Genomic DNA, 23,016 nt, shown 5'->3' on the forward strand with positions numbered 1-23,016 from the left:
TGAGTTGAGCAGAGATTTAAGACCATCGTTATACAAATCAACCAACTGATCCGGGGTGTATGGGGGGGTGATTATGGAGAGATTATCAATGCCAATTGAGAGGTCAGCTAGGTTGATATTTCTGATGTTGCGGAAGGATATGACGCGAGATTGCTTGGTTTTGGACAATGTTAGACATAGCTTAAAGGAGACAAGTTTGTGGTCAGAGATGGGGAGGTCGGCAGCAGAGCAATTTTGAGGAGTGACACCTGAACAGCAGACTAAGTCCAAAGTATGACCTTTACAGTGGGTGGGGAAGTCAATATATTGAGTGAGACCAAAACTGTCCAGGCATGAGATGAAGTCCTTAGTAGAAGCAAGATTCTTATTGTCCAAATGAATATTAATGTCACCAAGCAAAATTATAATAGATGAGAGTGTGCAGATGAGAGTGAGAAGAGTGGTGAATTCATCAATGAAGTCCTTGTTTGGCTTGGGTGGGCGGTAAATGTTGACTAAAACAGTGGGAGTAGGTCCAATTAATTGCAGGGCCACAGCCTGGAATGACTGTGACACAGGCAAAGAAACATGAGAGACCTTCCACGTCTCGCGGTGTAGTATTGCGAGACCTCCTCCTCTTCCGGAGAGACGGGGTTTGCTGGTGTAAACAAACCCAGGAGGTGTACATTCATTCAACTGAGAAAAATCGTCAGGAGTTTGCCATGTCTCACTGAGACAGAGACAGTCGAGTTTGCGGTCGAGGAGGAGGTCTTGCAGTAGTTGTCCCTTGCCAGTGAGGGAGCGGGTGTTGAGTAATCCAAGGTTGACGTCGGAGTGCTGGTTCGAGAAGCCAACGTTAGCCGACCTAGCTAGGCTGGCCAACACGCTGTGATCCACCCTCCTGCCGGTGTTTTTCGGAGGCTGGCGGCGGCCGGAGGACCAGATGGACTGTATGGCAATGTTAGGTATTACAGGGGTAGGGGCACTGGGGGGCTGAGGCCCAGCAGAGTGTTCGGGGGTGGAACAGACGGCACCATCCGACAGAGTCATAGGTACAGCCAGATCACAGAGGGGCTGAAGCCCAGCAGCGTGTTCAGCAGGACCCAGAGGAGGATAAATGGAGGAAAAGTGAGCAGTGACATTAGGAGCAGGGTCGAGCTGAGAAATGTGTCAGTCAGAGCCAGACCCTAAGTCTGAATCAAGGTCGGAGAATAAGTCAGGTTCTAGGTCAGAATGTAGGTCAGATTCTACTGGTGGTGTGTCAGAGTCTAGGTCAGATTCTACTGGAGCTGGGTCACAGACAAAGGCAATGTACTGTATCAGGTTGTATGAAAGGGCTTTTACACCGATAGGGCTGGGGTGCAGGCCGTCAGATTTGTACAGGTTACGTCTCGTCCAAAAAGTGTCAAAGTTGTTGATAAAACCCAGACCGGTTGCATTACAGTAAGTTTTCAACCATTCGTGGAGACTAAATAAGCGGCTGAAGTTTCCAGCGCTTGCAGATGGCCTTGGAATGGGGCCGGAAAAGATGCAATTTTTACCAAGGGCCTGGATTTGGAGAGCTAGGGATTCTAGGCTATTATAGAGTCGCAGAGAATGGTGATCACCTATGTCATTTGTACCAATATGAATTATTAGTGTATGGGCGGAGGGGTGGTGTTTGGAGAAACTAGGTACAAAGTTGATCAAATCAGCGGTCTTGGCACCAGGGAGGCAGTAGGTAATTGCGCCGGGAAGTTGAATGGATCTAACTATAGAATCGCCAATGATAAGCAATTGTGGATGGGAGTTTTCAGGACCTCCGTTATAGATGGCAAGCTTAGATGGGAAGGATGGGGGAAGGCATACAGGGGGCACAGAGGTGGAATTAAACGCTGTGCGGCTTTGGTGATGTCTATGGGAGTCGGTACTAGTGGAAGTCTTTGTTTTTGGACGCTTTTGGGAGTGTTTTGATTGAGACAGGGATGGTTGAGTCTGACATTTGGCCGTCTGTGGGGGACAATTGGTCACCGGCTCAGCTAGTGTCTCCAGTGGGCCGAAAAAGTTTGTGAGATGGAGTTCGTCCTCTTCCCAGCTTTCTGGGGACTTTAGAGGGAGAGAAAGACGCCTTCCTCCATTGGCAGGGAGAGAAGAACGCCCTCGTCGCTTGACAACAGACACCCAGTCATCATCAGGATGGTGAGTGGATGGACCAGGGAGGATTGTGTCACTTGTTGATGGAAGCTTGTCGTTGGGGGAGGGCGATAGCTGCATCTCTGCTAGCTGGGAGGAAAGCAGTAACTGGCGCTGGGTGGCATCATGGAGGAGACCCTCAATGTTGTGAAGTTCGGATCTCAGGCCGGACAGCTCAGCTTCCTCAAGGGTGAGTGATGATAAGATAAGATAAGACCTGAGTTTGCTCTGAAAGTGGTCTTTCAAAAACAAAGTTACGGGGTCAGTAGTTTAAGGCTGTTACAGACAGACAGCAGCATTCACTGCCTGTCACTTGGCCCACTGAAGTTCCTCCGCTTTCACTCCCTCATAACACTAGAACAGCCATGGGTGGGGTCATTTGAAAAGAAGAAATGTTTATGTCTTTGCACTCGATCAAATTTCAGGACCCTCCTTTCATGACTAGATATGTGCGTTCTACCACCCAGCATCCTTACATTTTCAAAATCACATCAGGATAAGCTAGTATAAAGCTATGTTGCTGTGTAGGAGGCAGGCTAATTTACAAGGCGGCCAACTTAGTGGTCGTTGTGTGTAAATAGCAGTAAATACTATGGTCATTTGACCCCCCTCTGATAGTAGGTAAAATAGGCACGGCTGTTCTAGTGTTATATAAGGGGCAACTGATTATGTGTTCACCACACTACAGTCTCACCCAAGGGGTACAATTTGAGACCGTATGGACAATTTCCACCACCGTGAGGTGAATTCCCCTGCTCTCTTTTGACTGAAGACGTGCTTCCCTTTCCTATTATAAAAACCCGCTGTGTCTGTCGATCATATACAATTACATTCACAGACCGGTAACATAAACGAGCAATAGACGATAAAAGAAATAAAAACAGATGTTTTCCAGTGTAGGGACTGTTCCAGTTTCTTCCGGCAGGTTCTTTTTGTTCTGCTTGTGGTGTTAGAAAACCTGGCATTGTTCTCTGCTTTCCCTCCCACACAGGGTTCAGAGACAGCAGGAGACAAGCCTTTTATATGTTTCCCAGTCATGAGATTAGCTGTGTTCAAGACAAAAGAGTCTCCGATGCCAACAACCTCCAGCCAGTTTGATTCCTGCTGCCTTATCTGAAATCATGTTTTCGTAGCCTCAGGCTTTCTGACTGTCAGGGTGGCTGAACGACAGTTGAGATTCTCTCTTATGCATATCAGTTGGCAGGGAGGGAGTCTACCCATCTCATAAGGGTGACTTTATGTAGCATGAACAGTGGGGGGGGGGCAGGGAATAACAGCCCCTTTTTTTGTGGAGACTTGCTTTTCGGTACATTTTTATTGTCTTATTGTTGAATGCGAGATTCTGAGCAAGAGAGGCAGAGAGAAAAACATTGCCTGAAGCTACTGATTGACAACCTGGCTGGTGCCATTGCCGATGACGTGAGGCTCTGAAACTTGATCAACTGTCTTAACACACATACACACACATACACACACACACACACACACACACACACACACAGGATGAGGTAAGCCCGGTGTGGTGGCGCCTCCTTGGATCAGGTGTTGAGGCTGTTTACGCTGACAGCAGCTGGATAAATGGAACGTGCAGACTGGAGAGATCTGATCTGGCTAGGAACGGTGATGATGGGATGGACTGAGCGCTGGTAACCATAGTAACCACTGGTAGAGACACAGTAACCATGGTAACCACTGGTAGTGACATAGTAACCACTGGTAGTGACATAGTAACCACTGGTAACCATAGTAACCACTGGTAGTGCCATAGTAACCATGGTAACCACTGGTAGTGACATAGTAACCATAGTAACCACTGGTAGTGACACAGTATAGTAACCACTGGTAGTGACATAGTAACCAATGGTTGTGACAGTTGAATTTAATTTAATTTAATTGAATATAACTTTATTGTCCACCAAGGTGGAAAATTGTCTTCGGCTCACCAAACAGAAAAATCAACACAAGAAGCCAGAAGGCAACCAGCACCACATAAAACACAAACAGGCATAGACAGAGACAGGGCTGCACATTAGAAACACATCAAAACAGTTCATGTCTGTGGCTTCCATCTTGTTCTTGTCAAGAAACAGTACAGAAGTAGATTGATTACTGCTGTCTGTTGATTGATTACTGCTGTCTGTCTGTTAAGCCATAAGACCTCTGGGGTTTCAATCTAAGCTCAGTATGTAATCCTGGTTACCTTCCTCCCAGGCGTGACAGAGATATGTAGAGGAGCGAGGGTTACATGCAGCTGGAAGGGGGGGTACAATATAGTATTATTTCCCCCATCCCTCTCATGTCTTGTACAAGTGCGGGTCTTTTGTTGAGCACCTGTCCCTGCCAGTGAGGGGGTCCTTACCGCCCACCCCAGTCCCCAGGGGTGAGCTGGGGTTTCAGCAGCTGCTCCCCTGTCCCATCAAACCCACCCTCTCCTGTCAAACTGCCCCCCTGTTGAATTCCAGACCCAGCCAATTCAGTCATTGTAATAGGTGAGGTGATGCTAGGTAACGCTGGACATTCAGAGGAGGTGTGGTTAGTGACACCTTCTAACCAGATCAGCCAGATATCCACACAGAAATACAGATGTAGAGAAGGATGCAGAGTTTCTGAATAAAAAGGCTGTGATGTCTAATCTAGCCACAGTAGCTAACCGGCAGTTATGACCTCATCGAGGGAGCTGAAGTTCTGCAGTCAGAACCACAATGGGGGATTCCAACATCCTTCATCACACTGTCCCCCCCCCCTATACTGTGTCTCCTAAGATTTCTACTCCCCCCCGTTGTACTGTTTCTCCAGTGTCTATTAAAAACCAAAAAAATGTCTTTCTACTTCTATCACGACGACTGCCAGTGGCCCCTGGCCTGAGCTAGAGATTACTCTTCCTGCTACGACTGGTGAACTGATGATTCACTTCGCTTAGTCAAATGTATCGATTGTAAGTCGCTTTGGGATAAGGCGTCTGCTAAATGTCGTAAATGTAAATGTAAATGTTCTCCTGCAAACACAGACAGCTGTCCAGAAAACACCAAGCGTTTCCCCCATGTGATTCCAGGGTGTGCGATAATTTCCAAATCCGTATATTTAGAGCACTTGTTCTCAAACCTCTCCTCGGGGACCCTCAGCCGCTCCACATATTTGATCTGTTCCACCACCAGCACACCTGATTCAACTAATCAAGTACAAAGCAATAATGTGTACTCGATTAGTTGAATCAGGTGTGCTGGTGGTGGAACAGATCAAATATGTGGAGCGGCTGAGGGTCCCCGAGGAGAGGTTTGAGAACCACTGATTCAGAGCATACTGTAGGCCTGTCCGCCAAGACTAAGGAAGGACTTGTCTTCTCATGCAGAGGTAATTGCTGTTTGATAAAGACTACTAAATTGCCTGTGCTAGCATCCAAGGAAGGTTTCGAGGGCGGGGAGGGGGCAATAAAACCGAAAGAATTTGTATTATTTACGGTCTGGTCTGGTGTCATTCGCCGGTAAATTCTGCTGGTCTTGAAGGTATGATTATTAGTGGTTTTGAGAGCGGGGCGGGTCTGGGTCTGTGTACCTTGGATGGGGATGAGTCAGAGCTCTGAAACCTGTGATTACGCCGCACCTGGAATCCCCGGTCAATCTGATATGAGAAGATGTGCAAAATATCTGAAGGAAAACTCGGTCATGGTAAAGCAACGCCCTGTTTGAATGCTGAGTGTGTGTCATTTTCTTTCTTCACTTACTCCCTCAGTTGGTAAATCATATCCTTTAATAATATGATGTTGTGTTGAATATGCAGCTGCAGCAGTATTACTGCCCTTAAATTAGCTAGATAAATTACTCTTTGCATGTCTTTTGGTTGGATGCTAAACTGCATTTCGATGTATAGTACTTGTACTCTGCGATGACAATAAAGTTGAATCTAATCTAATCTAATCTAACATAATCTAATCTAATCTAATCTAATCTAATCTAAATTGTGTTTGTAAGTAAGCAGAGGAGCAGAATCTACTACCCCCCAGCACTGCGTCTCCTGAGACACCTGCTTTTCCCCTATACTGTGTACCCCAAGACTTCTACTGCCCCCCTTGTACTGTTTCTCCATAAAACTTTATTTTTATTTTTTCTTCTATCACGACGACTGCCAATGGCCCCTGGCCTGAGCTAGATTACTCTTCCTGCTACGACTGGTGAATTGATGATTCATGTGAAATGTATCGATTGTAAGTCGTTTTGGAATAAGGCGTCTGCTAAATGCCAAACATGTAAATGTAAATGTAATTAGCATCCCAGGCGCTGTTGCCACTTTGCTCTGTGGGAACGTCATGCGAAGTTCAAGAGTGATCAAGCGGCCAGTTTGAGTCCAACATCCCCCTCAGGGTTGTTCTTCTGTGTCTCCCTGTGCGTCTCGCTTTGAGTTTATATATATATACAGTAATGGAGACAGATGCTAAGATTTACTCAGTGTATACTTTGTATTCTAACCATTATCAGATTTAAAAAATAAATAAATAATAATAATAATAATACATCATGCTTACTCTGAGGTATGCTTGGACATTCTTGTACCTGCCCTTCAAACTGGTTTTTATTTCGCAGTTTTTTTTGTTATAAGATTATGAATGGACTCATACTGACTGGTGAGGAGGATATGAATAGGTTTATTTAGCTTTAGTACTGTACGTCGTTAATCTGGCTAAACCTTCGCTTGTGTCGTCCACTTTTCAGGTAACACTAGACAACAGTGGCGCCTTTGAAGCCCAAATGTTTGTCTGCTGTACAAATGAACCTTATCTGATTACTGGGTCGCTGCTAAAGCGTCCAGGTTCCTGGCTGCCCACCCCAGGCTAGTAGATCTGGTTACTGCAGTAGCACGAAGACCTAGGGAAGGAAGGCAGCCAAACCTGCGCTGTTTGATTTGTCTGCCGGGACAAACGCTGGCAGCTGCAAGCCACTGAAGCGACACACACACACACACACACACACACACACACACACACACACACACACACACACACACACACACACACACACTCTTTGTCCAGGGTCTGTTCTCGACACAGATAACGAAGGAAAAAATGTGTATGTTGTCCTCTGTTTGCACTTTGCATTATCATTTAATTTCAACCACAAAGGTAATTTCATGATTTCTTACTTGGCTACTATGCGAACCACAAAACCCAAGGCTTTGTCTACGAGAGAGATCTTGTCCTACTTGCAAATACTGTGAGGTGATATCCAGCTCTGAGTGGAATTGATTCAAAGTGTTTCTGTATTCTTGGAGTGCAGGATCGTATTGGAGGAGGTAATCCCGCCTCGGAGCGATCTGAAAAGAACAGTAATTATCTCAGGCTGTTCTGTGTTGCGTACACAAAATACCACACGTTCAGATGCTAAAAAGGTCTTATATAAGTACATCCAATCATAACGATATTTACATGGATTAAGGTCAAGGCATCAGATAACATGAAATTGTACCTACAGGCATGTCTTTTAGAGATGTGTTTCTTCAGAGGTATGTTGTACACCCATTATTCAACTCGCTCACTCTTTCTCCTTCTGTGTCACTCAAAGTGATCCAAGCATATGCTCATTGTCATGGTAATCTATGGCCATCACCATTCACATCATTAATTTACCCATTTATTCAGTCTCCAGTTTCTCTCTGAGGTTTTCCTGTATATTCAAACTAGATAATCGACATAATTCTGAGCCGACAGTGGCCAGCCGCTCTGGTTTTCTTACGCCAGAGGCTGTTTATTTTCGCAGAGCTTAAATGGACCGTGACCACCTAGAGTTGAGGAGTTAAACTCAGTCAACACCCTCTGTTTTCCACGTCAGTTGTCGATGTTAGTTGACAGAACCTACCCAAGAGGATAGACACTGAACCCTAAAGAGCTCCTTTCACAGGCAGCACTCTACAGTACAGAGGGAAAGAGAGAGTATAATGGTGGAGGGGGGGGGGGGGTTGGCTGGAGTGGAATCTCAGCTCATGGAAGCGCCTGGACTGGTCCATCACCCCTACATCCTCCAGACCTCCTGTCAGACCTCCTGTCAGACCTCCTGTCTGCCTCACAGCCCCCCCCCCTGCTCTATCAAAGTCCTCTACCAGGTTCTTAACAACCAGCCATGGAAATGGAGGCTGTGCCTGAAGGCTTTTTGTGTCTAATACTGAACCTACTATATGTGTTACTGATATTTTTTTAAAAGAAGCATCGTACTATAATTCTGGGGGCTTTGAAACATTTTACAGTACGATGCTTCTTTGAATTCCAGATTTAATATTTTTGAAGGGATGTATAATTACATGTTCAGAATAGTAGAGTTGGTTGTCACCTTCCTGTGTTCTTCTTCTTTTCCTCATCTCCCTTCTCTGTTTCCCTCCTCCCTCTCTTCTCTCTTCCACAGCTCCTGTCTTCTACTTCGGGGACACCAACTACCACGTGGACGAGAGCGCAGGCTGGGTGGAGGTGCGGGTGTGGAGGACAGGAACCGACCTCTCTAAAACCGGCACGGTCACTGTGCGCTCAAGGAAAACGGACCCCGTCTCTGCTGAAGGTAGCTGTAACCCGCCGGTCTCTTACGGGGTAGTGGTGGTCTAGTGGATAGTGAGTTGGACTTGTGATCGGAAGGTTGTGAGTTCAAATCCCGCCTGAAACCACACCACTACTAGTGTGCCCTTGAGTAAGGCACTTAGCCCTCAGTTACTCCAGGGGGAATGTCCCTGTAATTCGTAATTGTAAGTCGCTTTGGATTAAAAGCGTCTGCTAAATGGCAAAATTATTATTTAATTATTCTTACAACAGGCTGGGCTTGTGGCCTGGGGTGGTCCAGTGGTCTAGCACCGCGGTCTACAGTGCACACATATGCCCATGTAGGCATGGGTTAGAATCCGGCCCATGGTTTCCGGTTGGCGATGTAAGAGCAAAGACGTCGAAAACAGGTCTCCCGATTACATTGCAAATTGCACTACTAAAACAACATCAAACCTCTACAAAATTGTCACAGCTCATTATGAGTATCCTAGGCACTTTTTGATGTCAAAATGAGCAACTCAAAATCTAATAAGAAACCCAGCGCACAGACCCCCGCGGCAACACGAGCTAACATTAGCATAGCAAGCAAACTGTCATCCATGGCTGCAGCCTCGGAGGATAGCAACGGTGCTAAAGGTAGCCTACCTGCTGCTGAAAACATCTCCATGGTGCAGCTGGTGGCCGAGCTGGCGAAGCAGAGAGCCGGACTGAAGGAAGATGTATCTCAGCTGATCCAAGTATCCTTAAAGCCTCTTGAAACTGCTGTGGATGCCCTCCGGGACGGGAAACCAGCGAGACCGTTCATTGTGCGCTTTCTTCGCTTTCAGCAAAAAGAGGCAGCCCTGCGGTGGTCCAGGAACCATGAGGTGCAGTTCCGGGGGTCCCCTCTGAGGTTTTACCCCGACTTAAGCTCCGCACTGGCGAGGAAACGCGCCGCCTACAACGGCGTGAAACAGGCACTCTACCAGAAGGGAGTACGGTTCCGTCTGATGCACCCCGCACGTCTGGTGGTAACCTTCGAGTCACAAACTTTCACATTCGACTCACCTGAAGATGCCCAGGAGTTTTACAAACGTCGGGTAGCAAAGGAGTGACAAGATGACTCTGTCTGGAGGCATTCATATTGAGTGAAAAGACCCATGCAGGCGAGTTTGGCGAGCGGGACTTCACACAGTCTCGCTATTACTGTCTGAAATGGGAACCCGCTTCCAGGTACATTACTCTTTCCCTGCCTTTTTTTCTGCAATATACACGTTGGAAATCGTTTGGTTTGAACAAGTTTATTGTTGTTTCGAGTCATTCTAGCTGTACACATCAGCAGTGTAATAGTATATTACTCTTTTCCCTGCCTTTTTTTCTGCAATATACACGTTGGGATTCGTTTGGTTTAAACAAGTTTATCGTTGTTTCGAGTCATTCTAGCTGTACACATCAGCACATAGCCCATGTTAATGTTCGCTTTTGGACTGACACTAACGAAACAACTAATGTATTACCGCAACCTGTAAATTTACATTTGTTAATGTGCTGGGTCATTTATTTTATTTTATGTAGTGGTATTATGGTTGTATAGTATATGGTAGGCTACATTGTATTGTAGTAATTATATTATTGCTATGTTTAATATTGCCTATATACTGTATACAGATCTGTTTCTATTATTTTATTCATTTTCCCTCTTTCGACATCTTTACTATATGTTTTTGTAGTGATGTTACTACCTATACAAATTGATCGGGAGTTCCTCGAGTGAAAATAGGGTTAATGGGAATAGGCCTACACTCGCGGAAGACTAACGAAGATATGGTGAGCCTGCAGTTTGCCTCAGTTGGGGACGCAAACATAGGCAATGTTTATTTTCTTTTTTACTATGTTGTATTGTTATCTAGGGTAATCTGGGATTTTGTTTGGGTTATTAGGGTATTGGGTGTGTGCATCCCTGGTCATTTTTGCAGTTTTAATTGTTTTCAACATTTTACTATACATTTATAGGTGAAGGTACCTTTTTAAGTGCTGGGCTGTGATATGGCAGATCATATATTTCTTCATATTACCAACACATTTCATAGATTATGAACAGGACACAGAATAGTAGTCAGACTGCAGGGGGGGCGAATACAAGATTTATTTCATGGAATGTTAAAGGTTTGAACGGACCACAATATTTGCACATCTTAAACTTTTAAAGTGGGAAATTGCTTTCTTACAAGAAACACATTTGTGACAACTGCCAATGAAAAGGGCTACCTGTAGGCAAAATATTTTTTCTGATTTTTACATGTGCTTAAACTACAGATTGTAAGCTTTCAAATGATGCATCATACATTGAAATCGGAAACAAATTGAAGACGACATGAGTATTTGAAAGTTGCTACACCTGAAATCACTAAGCACAGAAAATCCCCATCAAAGATAATGTTTTTTCTCACCTTCACAGCCAGGTAATGGGCGGTAACAATGTCTGGTTAACCCCACCCCCAACCACTCCCCCTCTAGCTGTCAGCTGTCAATATCTGTCAGTGGTAAGTCACTGGGTCAGATAGCTAACATTATTACCTAGCAAGGTATTACCTAAGCTAATTAGCCAGCTTATCATTATGGAGGCTTTATGGTTGTAACTATTATTCTTTTAATGAAACAAAAAAGTCTTGAATCAGAATTCGGAAGTAGCCACCAAGATGCTTTTGCCAGTCGTAGCATTGAACAAGCACGGTGCCATTCACCAACAGACAACAGTTCATCTCCCTCTCCGGTCACACCTCCTCCTCCTCCTCTGTCACACAGGGGGTCCCACAAGGCTCAGTCCTCGGCCCCCTGCTCTTCCTCTGCTACACACTCCCCCTCGGTCACATCATCCGCCAATTCAACCTGGACTTCCACTGCTACGCCGACGACACCCAGATTTACATCACCACAAACTCCACCCAGAACCCACCCCTCACTCACATCGAAAACTGCATTTCAGCAATAAAAACCTGGCTCACACACAACTTCCTCAAACTCAACAGCGAAAAGACCATCCTCATCGGCACCAAATCCATCCTCAATAAAACTGGACCCATCACACTCACCATTGACGACACTACCATCACCCCCTCCCCCCTGGCTCGCAACCTCGGCTTCACTCTGGACCCCACCCTCTCATTCGATCCCCATGTCAGTTCTATTGTCAAGACATCCTACTTCCACCTCCGAAACATTGCAAAAATCAGACACTGCCTCTCCCCCCCCCGCTGCTGAATCCCTCATCCACGCCTTCATCTCCTCCCGCCTTGACTACTGCAACTCCCTACTCACCGGCATCACCTCCCGCTCCCTCCATAGACTCCAGATGGTCCAAAACTCTGCTGCACGCCTCCTCTCAAACACCCGCTCCCATGACCACATCACTCCTGTCCTCCACTCTCTCCACTGGCTCCCCATCAAAGAACGTATACAATTCAAAGTCCTCATCCTCACATACAAAGCCCTCCATAGCCTGGCCCCCCCTTACCTGACTGACCTCCTTCTCCCCCACCGCCCTACCCGTACCCTCCGATCCTCATCCATTGTTCCCCTCACTGTCCCACCCTCAAAACTCAAAGGCTTCGGTCACCGTGCCTTTTCACGAGCTGCACCCCGCCTCTGGAACTCTCTCCCTCAACCACTCAGAGACTCACCCTCACTCCTCACTTTTAAATCCCACCTCAAAACCTACCTGTTCTCCCATGCCTACAGCCTCCCCTACCCCTAGCCATGTCCCCCATCCCGGCCACACACCCCCCCCGCTGGACACGCATACAACCTCCCCTACCCCTACCCATTTCCCCTAACCCTCCCACCCCCCTGATATGCATACAGCCTCCCCTACCCCTAACCACCCCCCCCCCCTCCCCGTTCGCTGATTCTGTGTCCCATGTGTCCATGTTGCTTGTTGTTTTTGTGTTTTCCGTATCTCCTATATTGTCAGCGTCTTTGAGCCTCGGAAAAGCGCTATATAAATGTTATGAATTATTATTATTATTATTAAGAAAGAGAGACAAGAGGAAGAGAAGAAAAAGATTAGATGCAGTGAAAACCAACATCACAGAGAATTGTGTTTGTGTAAACCAAATACAATCAACAGTCATAGGATGAACTTATTCTCACCTGTTGTGCAAAGTCAAAACTGTAGTGCATCGTGATTTCTCGGCTTGCTGGTGTGGAGGGGCCAAGAGAGAGCTGCAAGTCCTTGCAGACCTCCGCACAGGCAGCATTCATGCGCTGGTACAGACAACGCTCCTTTGCAACACGGTCTAGGTGCTGCTCCTGCTTCTTCAGCTTGGCTGATTTCACCACATCCGGCAGATTGGCACTTCGGAACACTTGGTAGTTGTTCCGCTGGCACTCCCAGCACAGATCTGTCCGGGGTTTCGTGCTTGTTATGTGAGGGAGCAAGGTCTTCCACAGCTTTCGGAAGCTGTCCACACTAACAACACGTTGCTCTGCAAAGAAAGAAATTATGTTATGAGTATGACAGCTGTACATATTTACCCACACAACATACAGTTTCTCAGTACAAAAAACATTTAACATGTCTGTAACTTAAGTGTGAGTTAGTGTGAGACAGTGTGTTAAACTATAATAGAGTGAGACAGTGTGTTAAACTATAATAGAGTGAGACAGTGTGTTAAACTATAATAGAGTGAGACAGTGTGTTAAACTATAATAGAGTGAGACAGTGTGTTAAACTGTAATAGTGTGAGACAGTGTGTTAAACTATAATAGAGTGAGACAGTGTGTTAAACTATAATAGAGTGAGACAGTGTCTCATACACACAAGGCCTTACCTTGGTGGTAAGGTATTACAGTATTACAGCTACAGTCTGGTAAGCAAGACTTCCCTGATCTCCTCTTTTAGAGCTGAAAGGTTCTTTAAAGAAAGATAATAGATCACATTACAATTCTACTGAACACGAGTTTAACACAATGTTTACATACCACGTTTTTGCAGAGCATCACTGTAGAGACGGTAGACTGTGGCTTTGCAGACATTAGATGGGAGTAGCTTTGCACTGTAGTTTCTGTGCCCAGGATGACGGCCCGGTAGAACAATGGCGTGATCTTCGGCGTAGTTTCGGATTAACTTTACGACTCTTTTGCAGTCCTTTTTCTGGAGAAAGTTTTTGTTTGTTCGTGGACACTTATTCCTCTCGCGTGGTAGTAGCCCATTTCCCTTGTAGGATTGGGAAATGGAATTGAGGAGCGTGTTGCTGATCCTAAACAGAAAAAAATCAAACAGTTAGTTAGCTAGATGTATCAACACAGCAGAAGAACAGCATACGTACAGAAAATGCTAGCTAGCTAATGCGGCTAGCCCAACCCAACCGAGAACAATAGAAACTCACTGTACACAGTATCATCGATACAGAACATAGCTAATGCTAGCTAGCGAATGCTAACACGACTAACCCAATACAAACAAACAGTTTTAAAGCACAGAAAATGCTAGCTAGCTAATGCGGCTAGCCCAACCCAACCGGGAACAATAGAAACTCACTGTACACAGTATCGACGATACAGAACATAGCTAATGCCAGCTAGCGAATGCTAACACGACTAACCCAATACAAACAAACAGTTTTAAAGCACAAACTCACCCGAGTACAAAGCGGAATGTGTTGCAGCATTCAAATCCCTTGAAATCCTGCTTTAAACCTTCTGTCATTCCTGAACGATTCATCGTGTTCAACAGCGTTCCAATTACAAGCATGTCTCGGTTTTCTTTTGATAACGACGCAAAATCTAACTGAGTATCACGAATGAATTCTGGAGACAATCTTGTACTGCAAGATATTTTGGGTTGAGAGGTATCTTTCCGTCTCCGCTGGCAATTGCAATCAAATCGTCTTATGAAGTCCAATTCTGTCTCTAGCTGATTATTCTCAACGTCGTCAGACCATTCGTTGTTGGGATCATCAGTGTCTGGATCAGTGTCCTCGTTTTCGCTGTCTTCCGACTCTGAAGCTGAGCTATGTCCATGCATGAAATCATCGATGTACGAAGTCATAAATTCTCCATTGTCGATCTTCAAACCAGCAGCAGAAATTCTGTTGATCGCGTCAGCAAGCGTTTGGCAGTCCATGTTAGAAAAAAATTGTAAACACAGAAACGAAAACACTCTTTTTATCCCACCCACTCGATCAGCTATTAGCTACCTCAGTCGAGCTCAACAGCCAATCATACCAAAATGGAATCGAAATGGTATTTTAGCCCGCCCCCGCCCCTGTTTAGCCCGCCCCCGCCCCTGTTCGCAAAAAACAACAAGAAACGAAGTCATTGTGTTATAGATTACCAGTGGTGTGCCGTCAGGGCCAGCAAGGCCTTCTCTGCTGGCCTAAACATCATCAGAATATACATTTTATTTTAATATATATTTTCCACAAATATGTATTAATGATTCCCCATAGTCTATTCTCTTCATTTCATAGCTTTCCTCTTGGTTGCGCTGCTTCCAGTCTCCGATTGAGATTTGGAGGGCTGGCCTTTATGTTAGAGCTTTTATCCAATCAAAATGTGTTGCTAGGGGGCTCAAAAATCTGCCCGCCTTCACATTAAACGGTGCTGCGGATTCGACCTGTAACTTAACATTGGAACGAGAAAACCTGTGGCGTACCTAGTAAACCTACGTAGATGCGAGCAAAAGCAACAACGGCGCCTGCTGTAAGGCTCAATGATGTCAGCACCCAGCACGTCTTTTGATTGGATACGCACTATTGCTACGCACTATTGATACGCACTATTGATATTCACTATTGAGATGCGGAACTATGCCGGTAGATGTGAAACTTTTGAAAGGGCGCAGGGAAACGGAGCCCACAACGAAAGCTTTCGTTGACTGATCGATAATACTGATCGATTGTGTCCTGTTTTTGGGTAAACAATAACTTTCATTTAGGGGACACAATGAAAGCGCCAAGTCCACAAACAGAGGAAACTACGTTGAGCTTCTTTCTTTTCTGGCTGAAAACAACCCAGATTTACATTACCACCTGTCCACAAACAAAGTGTTTACTGGGACGTCAGGCAAAATACAAAACGACCTGATTTTTGCTATTACTGAAGTGATGGAAGAAGAGATCAAAATGGAGATTAAAAAGGCACCCTTTGTCGCTATTATGGTGGACGAGACGACAGACGTGGGTAATGTAGCGATCTTAAAGATGTTAGTTTAATACTCTTCATTGTAAATGCGGATTTATTGATTAAAAATGCTTCGGAAATATTAATATAACTCTGTTGTACTTGTCTGACTATGTTAAGGTGATGCAACGCCCGGTTATACTGTGTTTCTGTCTAGTTTCTAGAGCCATGGCGTCATAACGATGGTATTAAGAGGTAGAATAATTCAGGTAGGAATGTGTCGGACATCACTGAAGGCCTAGGTGTGAAATGCACCGCCCGCCACTGTAGATTACACTTATTTAATGAACGTAAAACTGTTCTGAAAAATAACGAGTGGGTACTTCACATCTTCGAGTTGAATGTTAGCTAAAAAAACGAAAATCTGAGTTTTAGGTCAGAAATACTTTCAAGACGAATTTCACGTATTTCTATTTTCCGAGAGGTGTCTGGTTACATCGTCAGTAGACACATTTGATGGTTAGAGATCATAGTAGACTTAAAAAATCAGGGGTTGGCCAAATCTTTCATTCAGACTTTAATTCTAGATCACGTGGCACAGCAATCATAATCCACAAGAAAACACTATTCAACGCCACTGATATTATATCTGACCCACACGGCCGTTTTATCATTGTCTCAGGGTCCCTCTACCATAAACCTGTAGTTTTGGTCAATGTGTATGTATGCACCCAATTGGGACTTTTCATGGAAAAGGTAATTTCATCTATACCTGACCTAAACTCACGCTGCCTTATTTTTGGTGGCGATCTAAACTGCATGATTAATCCTTCCTTAGACCGTTCCAACCCAAAATCAAAGAAACCCTCCAAGATGGCTAAAATGTTGTCAGCGTTCATGGACCAAATTGGATGCGTCGATCCATGGCGCTTCCAATTCCCTCATGATAAAAAATTCTCTTTTTTTTCACACGTCCACCATTCGTATAGCAGAATTGATTACTTCTTTATAGACAGAACATTACTTCCCTTTGTCAAAAACGTAGAATATTCAACCATAATTGAATCTGACCATGCCCCAGTACTATTGGATCTGTCCTTCCCACTTAACTACTCTGACCGCGCTCCTTGGAGACTTGATACCACACTACTAACAGATAAAGAATTCTGCCAAATGATTTCAACTGCCATAGACAATTTCTTGGAAACCAATAGGGAGGACACTGTGTCTCCCTCCCTGCTCTGGCAGACCCATAAGGGCTCTGCACACAGCGTGCGATTTCTGTTGCGCATCAACGTTCCATTTTGAAGTTTGAATGGAAGTCTATGAGAACATCGCATTTACCCACACACGGCCCCGATTTTAATCGCACGGCGAACATTCGATTCCATTCATTTTGAATGGGACAAAGCAGTGCGACAAAACTCGCACGCCGTGTGCTTTGTCCCATTCAAAATGAATGGAATCGAATGTTCGCCGTGCGATTAAAATCGGGGCCGTGTGTGGGTAAATGCGATGTTCTCATAGACTTCCATTCAAACTTCAAAATGGAACGTTGAAGCGCAACAGAAATCGCACGCTGTGTGCAGAGCCCTTTAAGGCCAATGCACACAGCGTGCGATTTCTGTTGCGCGACAACATTCCATTGCAACGCACACAGCGTGCGATGCGATTTTTGTTGCGCCGCAAAATTCCATTTTCAACTCACACCATTGAAGTCTATGAGAAAATCATAAAAAATCGCATTCCAATGCACACGGCGTGCGATGCAATTTCTGTTGCACCTCAACATTCCATTCTCAATTGTTACGTAGTCGGACCAGGCAGGCTGATTACAATAGGCTCTACCAATATTGCTTGCCTTGCTTCCACAATTTCTACAAGATACAACTGGACATATTGTGATAAAATATGTGGGTCCCCTGATTTAGGGGTATTGGTAAAATGTCAGGAGAGGGAGCGCACAAAACACACAGCCAGAAAGGTGTATTATAAAAGCCACTTTATTATTATGGGCGATGATCAGGCGGACATAGATTCGGAGGACGGCATAGTTCAATAAGTTAGACTTGGTTTCCCTAATTACCATTACAAACAGTGTACAAAAAAGGCACGCTCTATTGGAGCCACAGCACGCTTATAAAGCCACACATAGAAGCATGCTCATATCGAGCCACAGCATAACCAAACCATAAGCTACTAGTCATTATAAACAAACGCATGATGTCGATTAGCTTCATTAGCTGGCTGGCTAGCATTTGTAAACCGATTCTCAATCGCACGGAGCTACAACGTCCGACTGAATACACACATCAGTGTTGTCAGAATAGTTACAGAATAGTTTAGCTACACTAGTAAAAGTACAAACAAACGCATGTTGTCGATGCGCTAGCTAGCATTCCTTGCTAATACTTACGAGATCACCTCCCCCCATCTTGACAACTAGTCCTCTCGCCGCCCAACAGAGAAATCCGATATGAACAAAACCATAGCTCCCTATGGCACTGAATAAACGTTATCAGCTTTTCGTTATCCATTTTTACATACACGTAGCCTACGTACAGTAGAGTAAATATAAATGTTGGGTTGCCAGATGTCCGGTTTTCAGTGGACAGTGTCTATACAACATGTGTATAATTTGGCTGGTCATTCAGTCGTGCTAGATTAGAAATCTGGCAACCCCGTGCAGCCAAAAACGATATCGTAGATGAGTAAACTAATATAATATATATAGTAATATATAGTAAACGAATATAATATATATAGTAATATATAGTAAACGAATATAATATATATAGTATAAGTATAAATAACGTTACTTGTTCAAAGATTTACGATAGCCTTCAACCTTCAGCACGTCATAGAAACACACAGTCAAGAAACAAAATATGTTTACATGTCTCTGATTCCTTTTCTGTTTCACCCTATCCTGCCTTGCAAAGTCACACTTTGTTTTGGAGAGTTAAAAATATGTTTTAAAATAGGTCATTGATGTCGTCATGCAATTAGCGAAAAGGCGAGACATTTCTAATGACAGCTGTGCCACGGAGTAGTGAATGATGTGCCAGTATGTATTTGAAATATATGATATGAAAATGAAATGATAATGTTGTACATCATAAACCCTTCATGTACCGTAGGTGTATGTACTGTATCAGACCTTTTGGGTCAGACCTTCAGCCTTTAACTTCTTTCAAAAAAGGAGACAGTCAAAAATGTATGCTCCAGTCTCTCTCCCCGTTATGAGTGACTCAATTAATTTAGATAGACCAGTTGAAGTTTTCCCAATTGTCCCATTGTGATGCAATAATCCGTCGCACCACAAACTTTTACAAAATTTGCAAAATGTGACAGTGTGACAAAACTCGCACGCCGTGTGCTTTGTCCCATTCAAAACGAATGGAATCGAATTTTCGCTGTGCGATTAAAATCGGGGCCGTGTGTGTTGGAATGCGATTTTCTCATAGACTTCCATTCAAACTTCAAAATGGAATGTTGCCGTGCAACAGAAATCGCACGCTGTGTGCATTGGCCTTTAAAGTACTAATAAGGGGGGACATTATTGCATACACATCTAGGTTGAACAAAGCTAGGAGGCAAGAACAGGAGCAACTTCTCCACTCAATGATTGACATAGATCATCAATACTCTGCCTCTCCCACTCCGGAGCTTTACAAAACTAAGCTGAATCTCAAAGCCAAATACGAGTTAATATCATCCGATATGTTATATATATATATATATATATATATATATATATATATATATATATATATATATATATATATATGTATGTTGCTGAAATCACAAGGCTTTGTTTATGAGCATGGGGAAAAGGCTGGTAGAATGTTAGCGCATCAATTAAAATGTAAATCCTCTGACCAACAGATCCCACAAATTAAAAGAGAAAATAGGGAGCTTACAACTGACCCCCTTGAAATCAATGAGACGTTTAGGGCATTTTATTCCAAATTGTACACTTCTGAGGCACCCAATGATGATACCAATATGCAACATTTCTTCACAAATTTAAATGCCCCTGTTATCAACCCTGTTCGTAAAGCAGAACTAGAACTACCCTTCCAAGACACCAACATTTATAATGCAATCACAGCTATGCAAAGTAGTAAGGCCCCGGGCCCTGATGGATACCCCATCGAATTCTACAAAAAATTCTCAACCAAATTAACTCCCCTCATCTTAGAAATGTTCAATGACTCAATGGATAATGGGGCCACAGACACTAACAGAGGCATTCATAACCCTTTTACCGAAACCAGGGAAAGACAGAACAGAGTGTGGTTCACATCGCCCTATCTCGCTGCTCAACAGCGATGTCAAGATATTAGCTAAAGCACTCGCCCGGCGTCTAGAGTCCGTCACAGACGAGGTGATCTCCCCTGATCAAACTGGCTTCATGTTGGGCCGCCACTCATTCTCTAACATCCGAAACCTTCTAAATGTCATACATTCTCCTACGTCCGAGGAGGTACCTGAGGTGGTTATCTCCCTGGATGCGGAGAAGGCTTTTGACAGAGTGGAGTGGGCGTACTTATTTGAATGTCTGAAAGCTTTTGGCTTTGGACCCACTTTTATTGCATGGATCAGACTACTATACTCATCTCCTAAGGCATCGGTAGTTACGAACGGGAAACGCTCCACATTTTTCTCATTGTCGAGAGGGACACGCCAGGGGTGCCCACTGAGCCCACTCCTATTCTCATTCACCATCGAACCTCTGTCTATCATGTTAAAATCTTCTCCAATAATAAATGGAATTTCTAGATGGGGAAAGGAACACAAGGTGGCGCTATATGCCGATGACTTACTGTTGTATGTATCTGACCCGGTGCAATGCATTTCCCATATAGTTCAGATGCTGCATAGATTTGGTAGCTTTTCGGGATCAACCTCACTAAGAGCGAATGTTTTCCAGTGAACAACCTAGCTCTCGCAATCCCACAATGTGACTTGTCCTTCCATTTGTCTAAATCTGGCTTCAAATATTTGGGAATTAATATTACACGGTCCTTCTCTAAACTACATCAAAAAAACTTCACGCCCCTCGTTAATAAATTAAAAGATGATTTACAGAAATGGAGGTCCATTAATTTATCACTGGCAGGGAAGATCAACTGTATTAAGATGAACAATCTACCCCGATTCCTCTACCTTTTTCAATGTCTCCCTATATTCCTCCCAAAGTCCTTCTCGTCCATAGATAAGTCCATATCATCTTTCATTTGGGGGGGTAAAGTCCCTAGAATACAGAAAAGACTTCTACAGCGACATCGGTCCCAGGGCGGACTGGGCCTACCACATTTGCTTTATTATCACTGGGCTGCCAATATTCAGAAAATCATATACTGGGTCCATTCACCACAGCCGTCTTGGTGCGAAATAGAAAATGAGTGTCTTTCAACATCCCTCTCCGCCTTGATTACCTCCAAACTCCCTCTATCTGCCCCACACTACACCTCTAACCCTGTTGTTGTTAATACATTACGAATATGATCACAATTTTGACGCCACTTTGGTTTAAAATATTTCTCCAACCTAGCCCCTATCTGCAATAACCACCTTTTTGTCCCCGCCAGAATAGACAATGCTTTCGCCTTATGGAAAAGACTCGGTCTCTCCAAATTTAAAGATCTCTATACTGAGGGCGTCTTCTCGACCTTTAATCACCTCTCTCAAAAATTCAACCTTCCCCGCTCAAGTTATTTTCGATACCTCCAGGTCCGACATTTCATTAAAAATGTGGATCCAAACTTCCCAAATGCACCACAACCTTCTGCTATAGATGATATCCTCCAAATTCCTCCCAATCTAAAAGGCCTAATTTCAAGTATTTATTCTAGCATATCATCCCTCGGAGACACTTCCCTCCACAAAATTAAAGAGAAATGGCAGGAGGAGCTAGGGGACGTAATACCCGATGACTCCTGGACTGAGGCTCTGACGAGAGTTAACGGGAGCACATCATGTGCTAGACTAGGCGTAATCCAATTTAAGGTCCTGCATCGAATTCACCTTTCCAAATCTAGGCTAGCCAGAATCTATCCTAACGTAGATGAGAATTGTAGCAGATGTCATAACGCTCCGGCAACACTAACACACATGTTTTGGTCATGTCCCTTATTATTTGATTATTGGTCAGCAGTTTTCAGGACCCTCTCACAGGCACTAGATCTGAACCTGCAACCTAACGCCTACTCAGCTATCTTTGGCATAGCGCCAACTGACCAACAGATTATTAACAAGCATAAAGACATTGTGGCATTTGCCACTCTACTTGCTCGACGGAGGATTTTGCTTTGTTGGAAATCCCCCAAACCACCGAATTCCTCCTTATGGTTGACTGACCTTATGCTTCACTTGAAACTTGAAAAGATTAAATACACACTTAGGGGGTCCAAAAACCGCTTTTATTTCACCTGGAACCCAATAATATCCTATTTCAACAAACTAAAAACCCTCCCTGACAATGCAAGTGCGCTGGATGCTGAGTGATGACATAATGTTGTGAATTTATTTATCAGGATAAACCCCTAGAGATACATCATCTCGTTCTAGAGAGGGACATACTATTACAATCATAACAGACATGATATCACATAGACCAACACGATCATCTCATCTATCCTCACTTACAAATGAATTGCACTTTATTTTTCTTTATTTCTTTGTTTACTTATCTATGTACTGTACCTGTACTGTCTTCATTACCTATCACCACTGTTATTATTATTATTATTATTATTTATTGTCATTTATTTATATCCTTCGTCCTGGGATGCACCACTTGGGATTTTGTGGGGTGGGGGGGTGACATGCCCTCTCTCTCCCTTCTTCTCCTTACTTTCCTGTCTGTCTTCACTATATCTGTCCAATAAAATGAAAAATATGAGTGGGACTGCCCGCCTCAGAAAAATAACTTTAAAAAAAATGTAAAACAGGCTAGGCTTTACCAGTCTACTGCAGTTGGGATAAGCTTAAGAAAAGGAAAGCCAATGTGGAATAACAGACAGTAAGCTGCCATTCAGTTTGTCACGCCTGTGTTTTTACAAACACAACAAGCCCCAGAAGGCTGCATTTGTTGGGATGTTACATGACCTGTGGAATGTAAACATTAGGGTGTGTGTGTGTGTGTGTCTGTGTGTGTGTTGGGAGGGAGTGGCAGAGGGGGGGGGGGGGGTACTTTTTAAGTCTGTAAGCTCTGACAGGATAAAGGTAGTGTGTGTGTTTAT

General features: G+C 44.1%; 1 protein-coding gene across 1 annotated transcript in view; it reads left to right on the forward strand.

The window, feature by feature from the left end:
- Positions 1 to 23,016, forward strand: part of frem2b (FRAS1 related extracellular matrix 2b) — a gene marked incomplete at its 3' end in the record, with an annotated part of 115,509 nt that overhangs the window by 67,345 nt on the left and 25,148 nt on the right. Inside the window, exon 7 of the mRNA XM_080548981.1 lies at positions 8,538 to 8,687. Coding sequence (XP_080405107.1) covers positions 8,538 to 8,687 — 150 coding nt within the window. The remainder of the gene's footprint in view (positions 1 to 8,537; positions 8,688 to 23,016) is intronic.

The sequence above is a fragment of the Nansenia antarctica genome (assembly GCF_963989245.1).
Source record: "Nansenia antarctica genome assembly, chromosome: 1".
Taxonomy (NCBI): Eukaryota; Metazoa; Chordata; class Actinopteri; order Argentiniformes; family Microstomatidae; genus Nansenia; species Nansenia antarctica.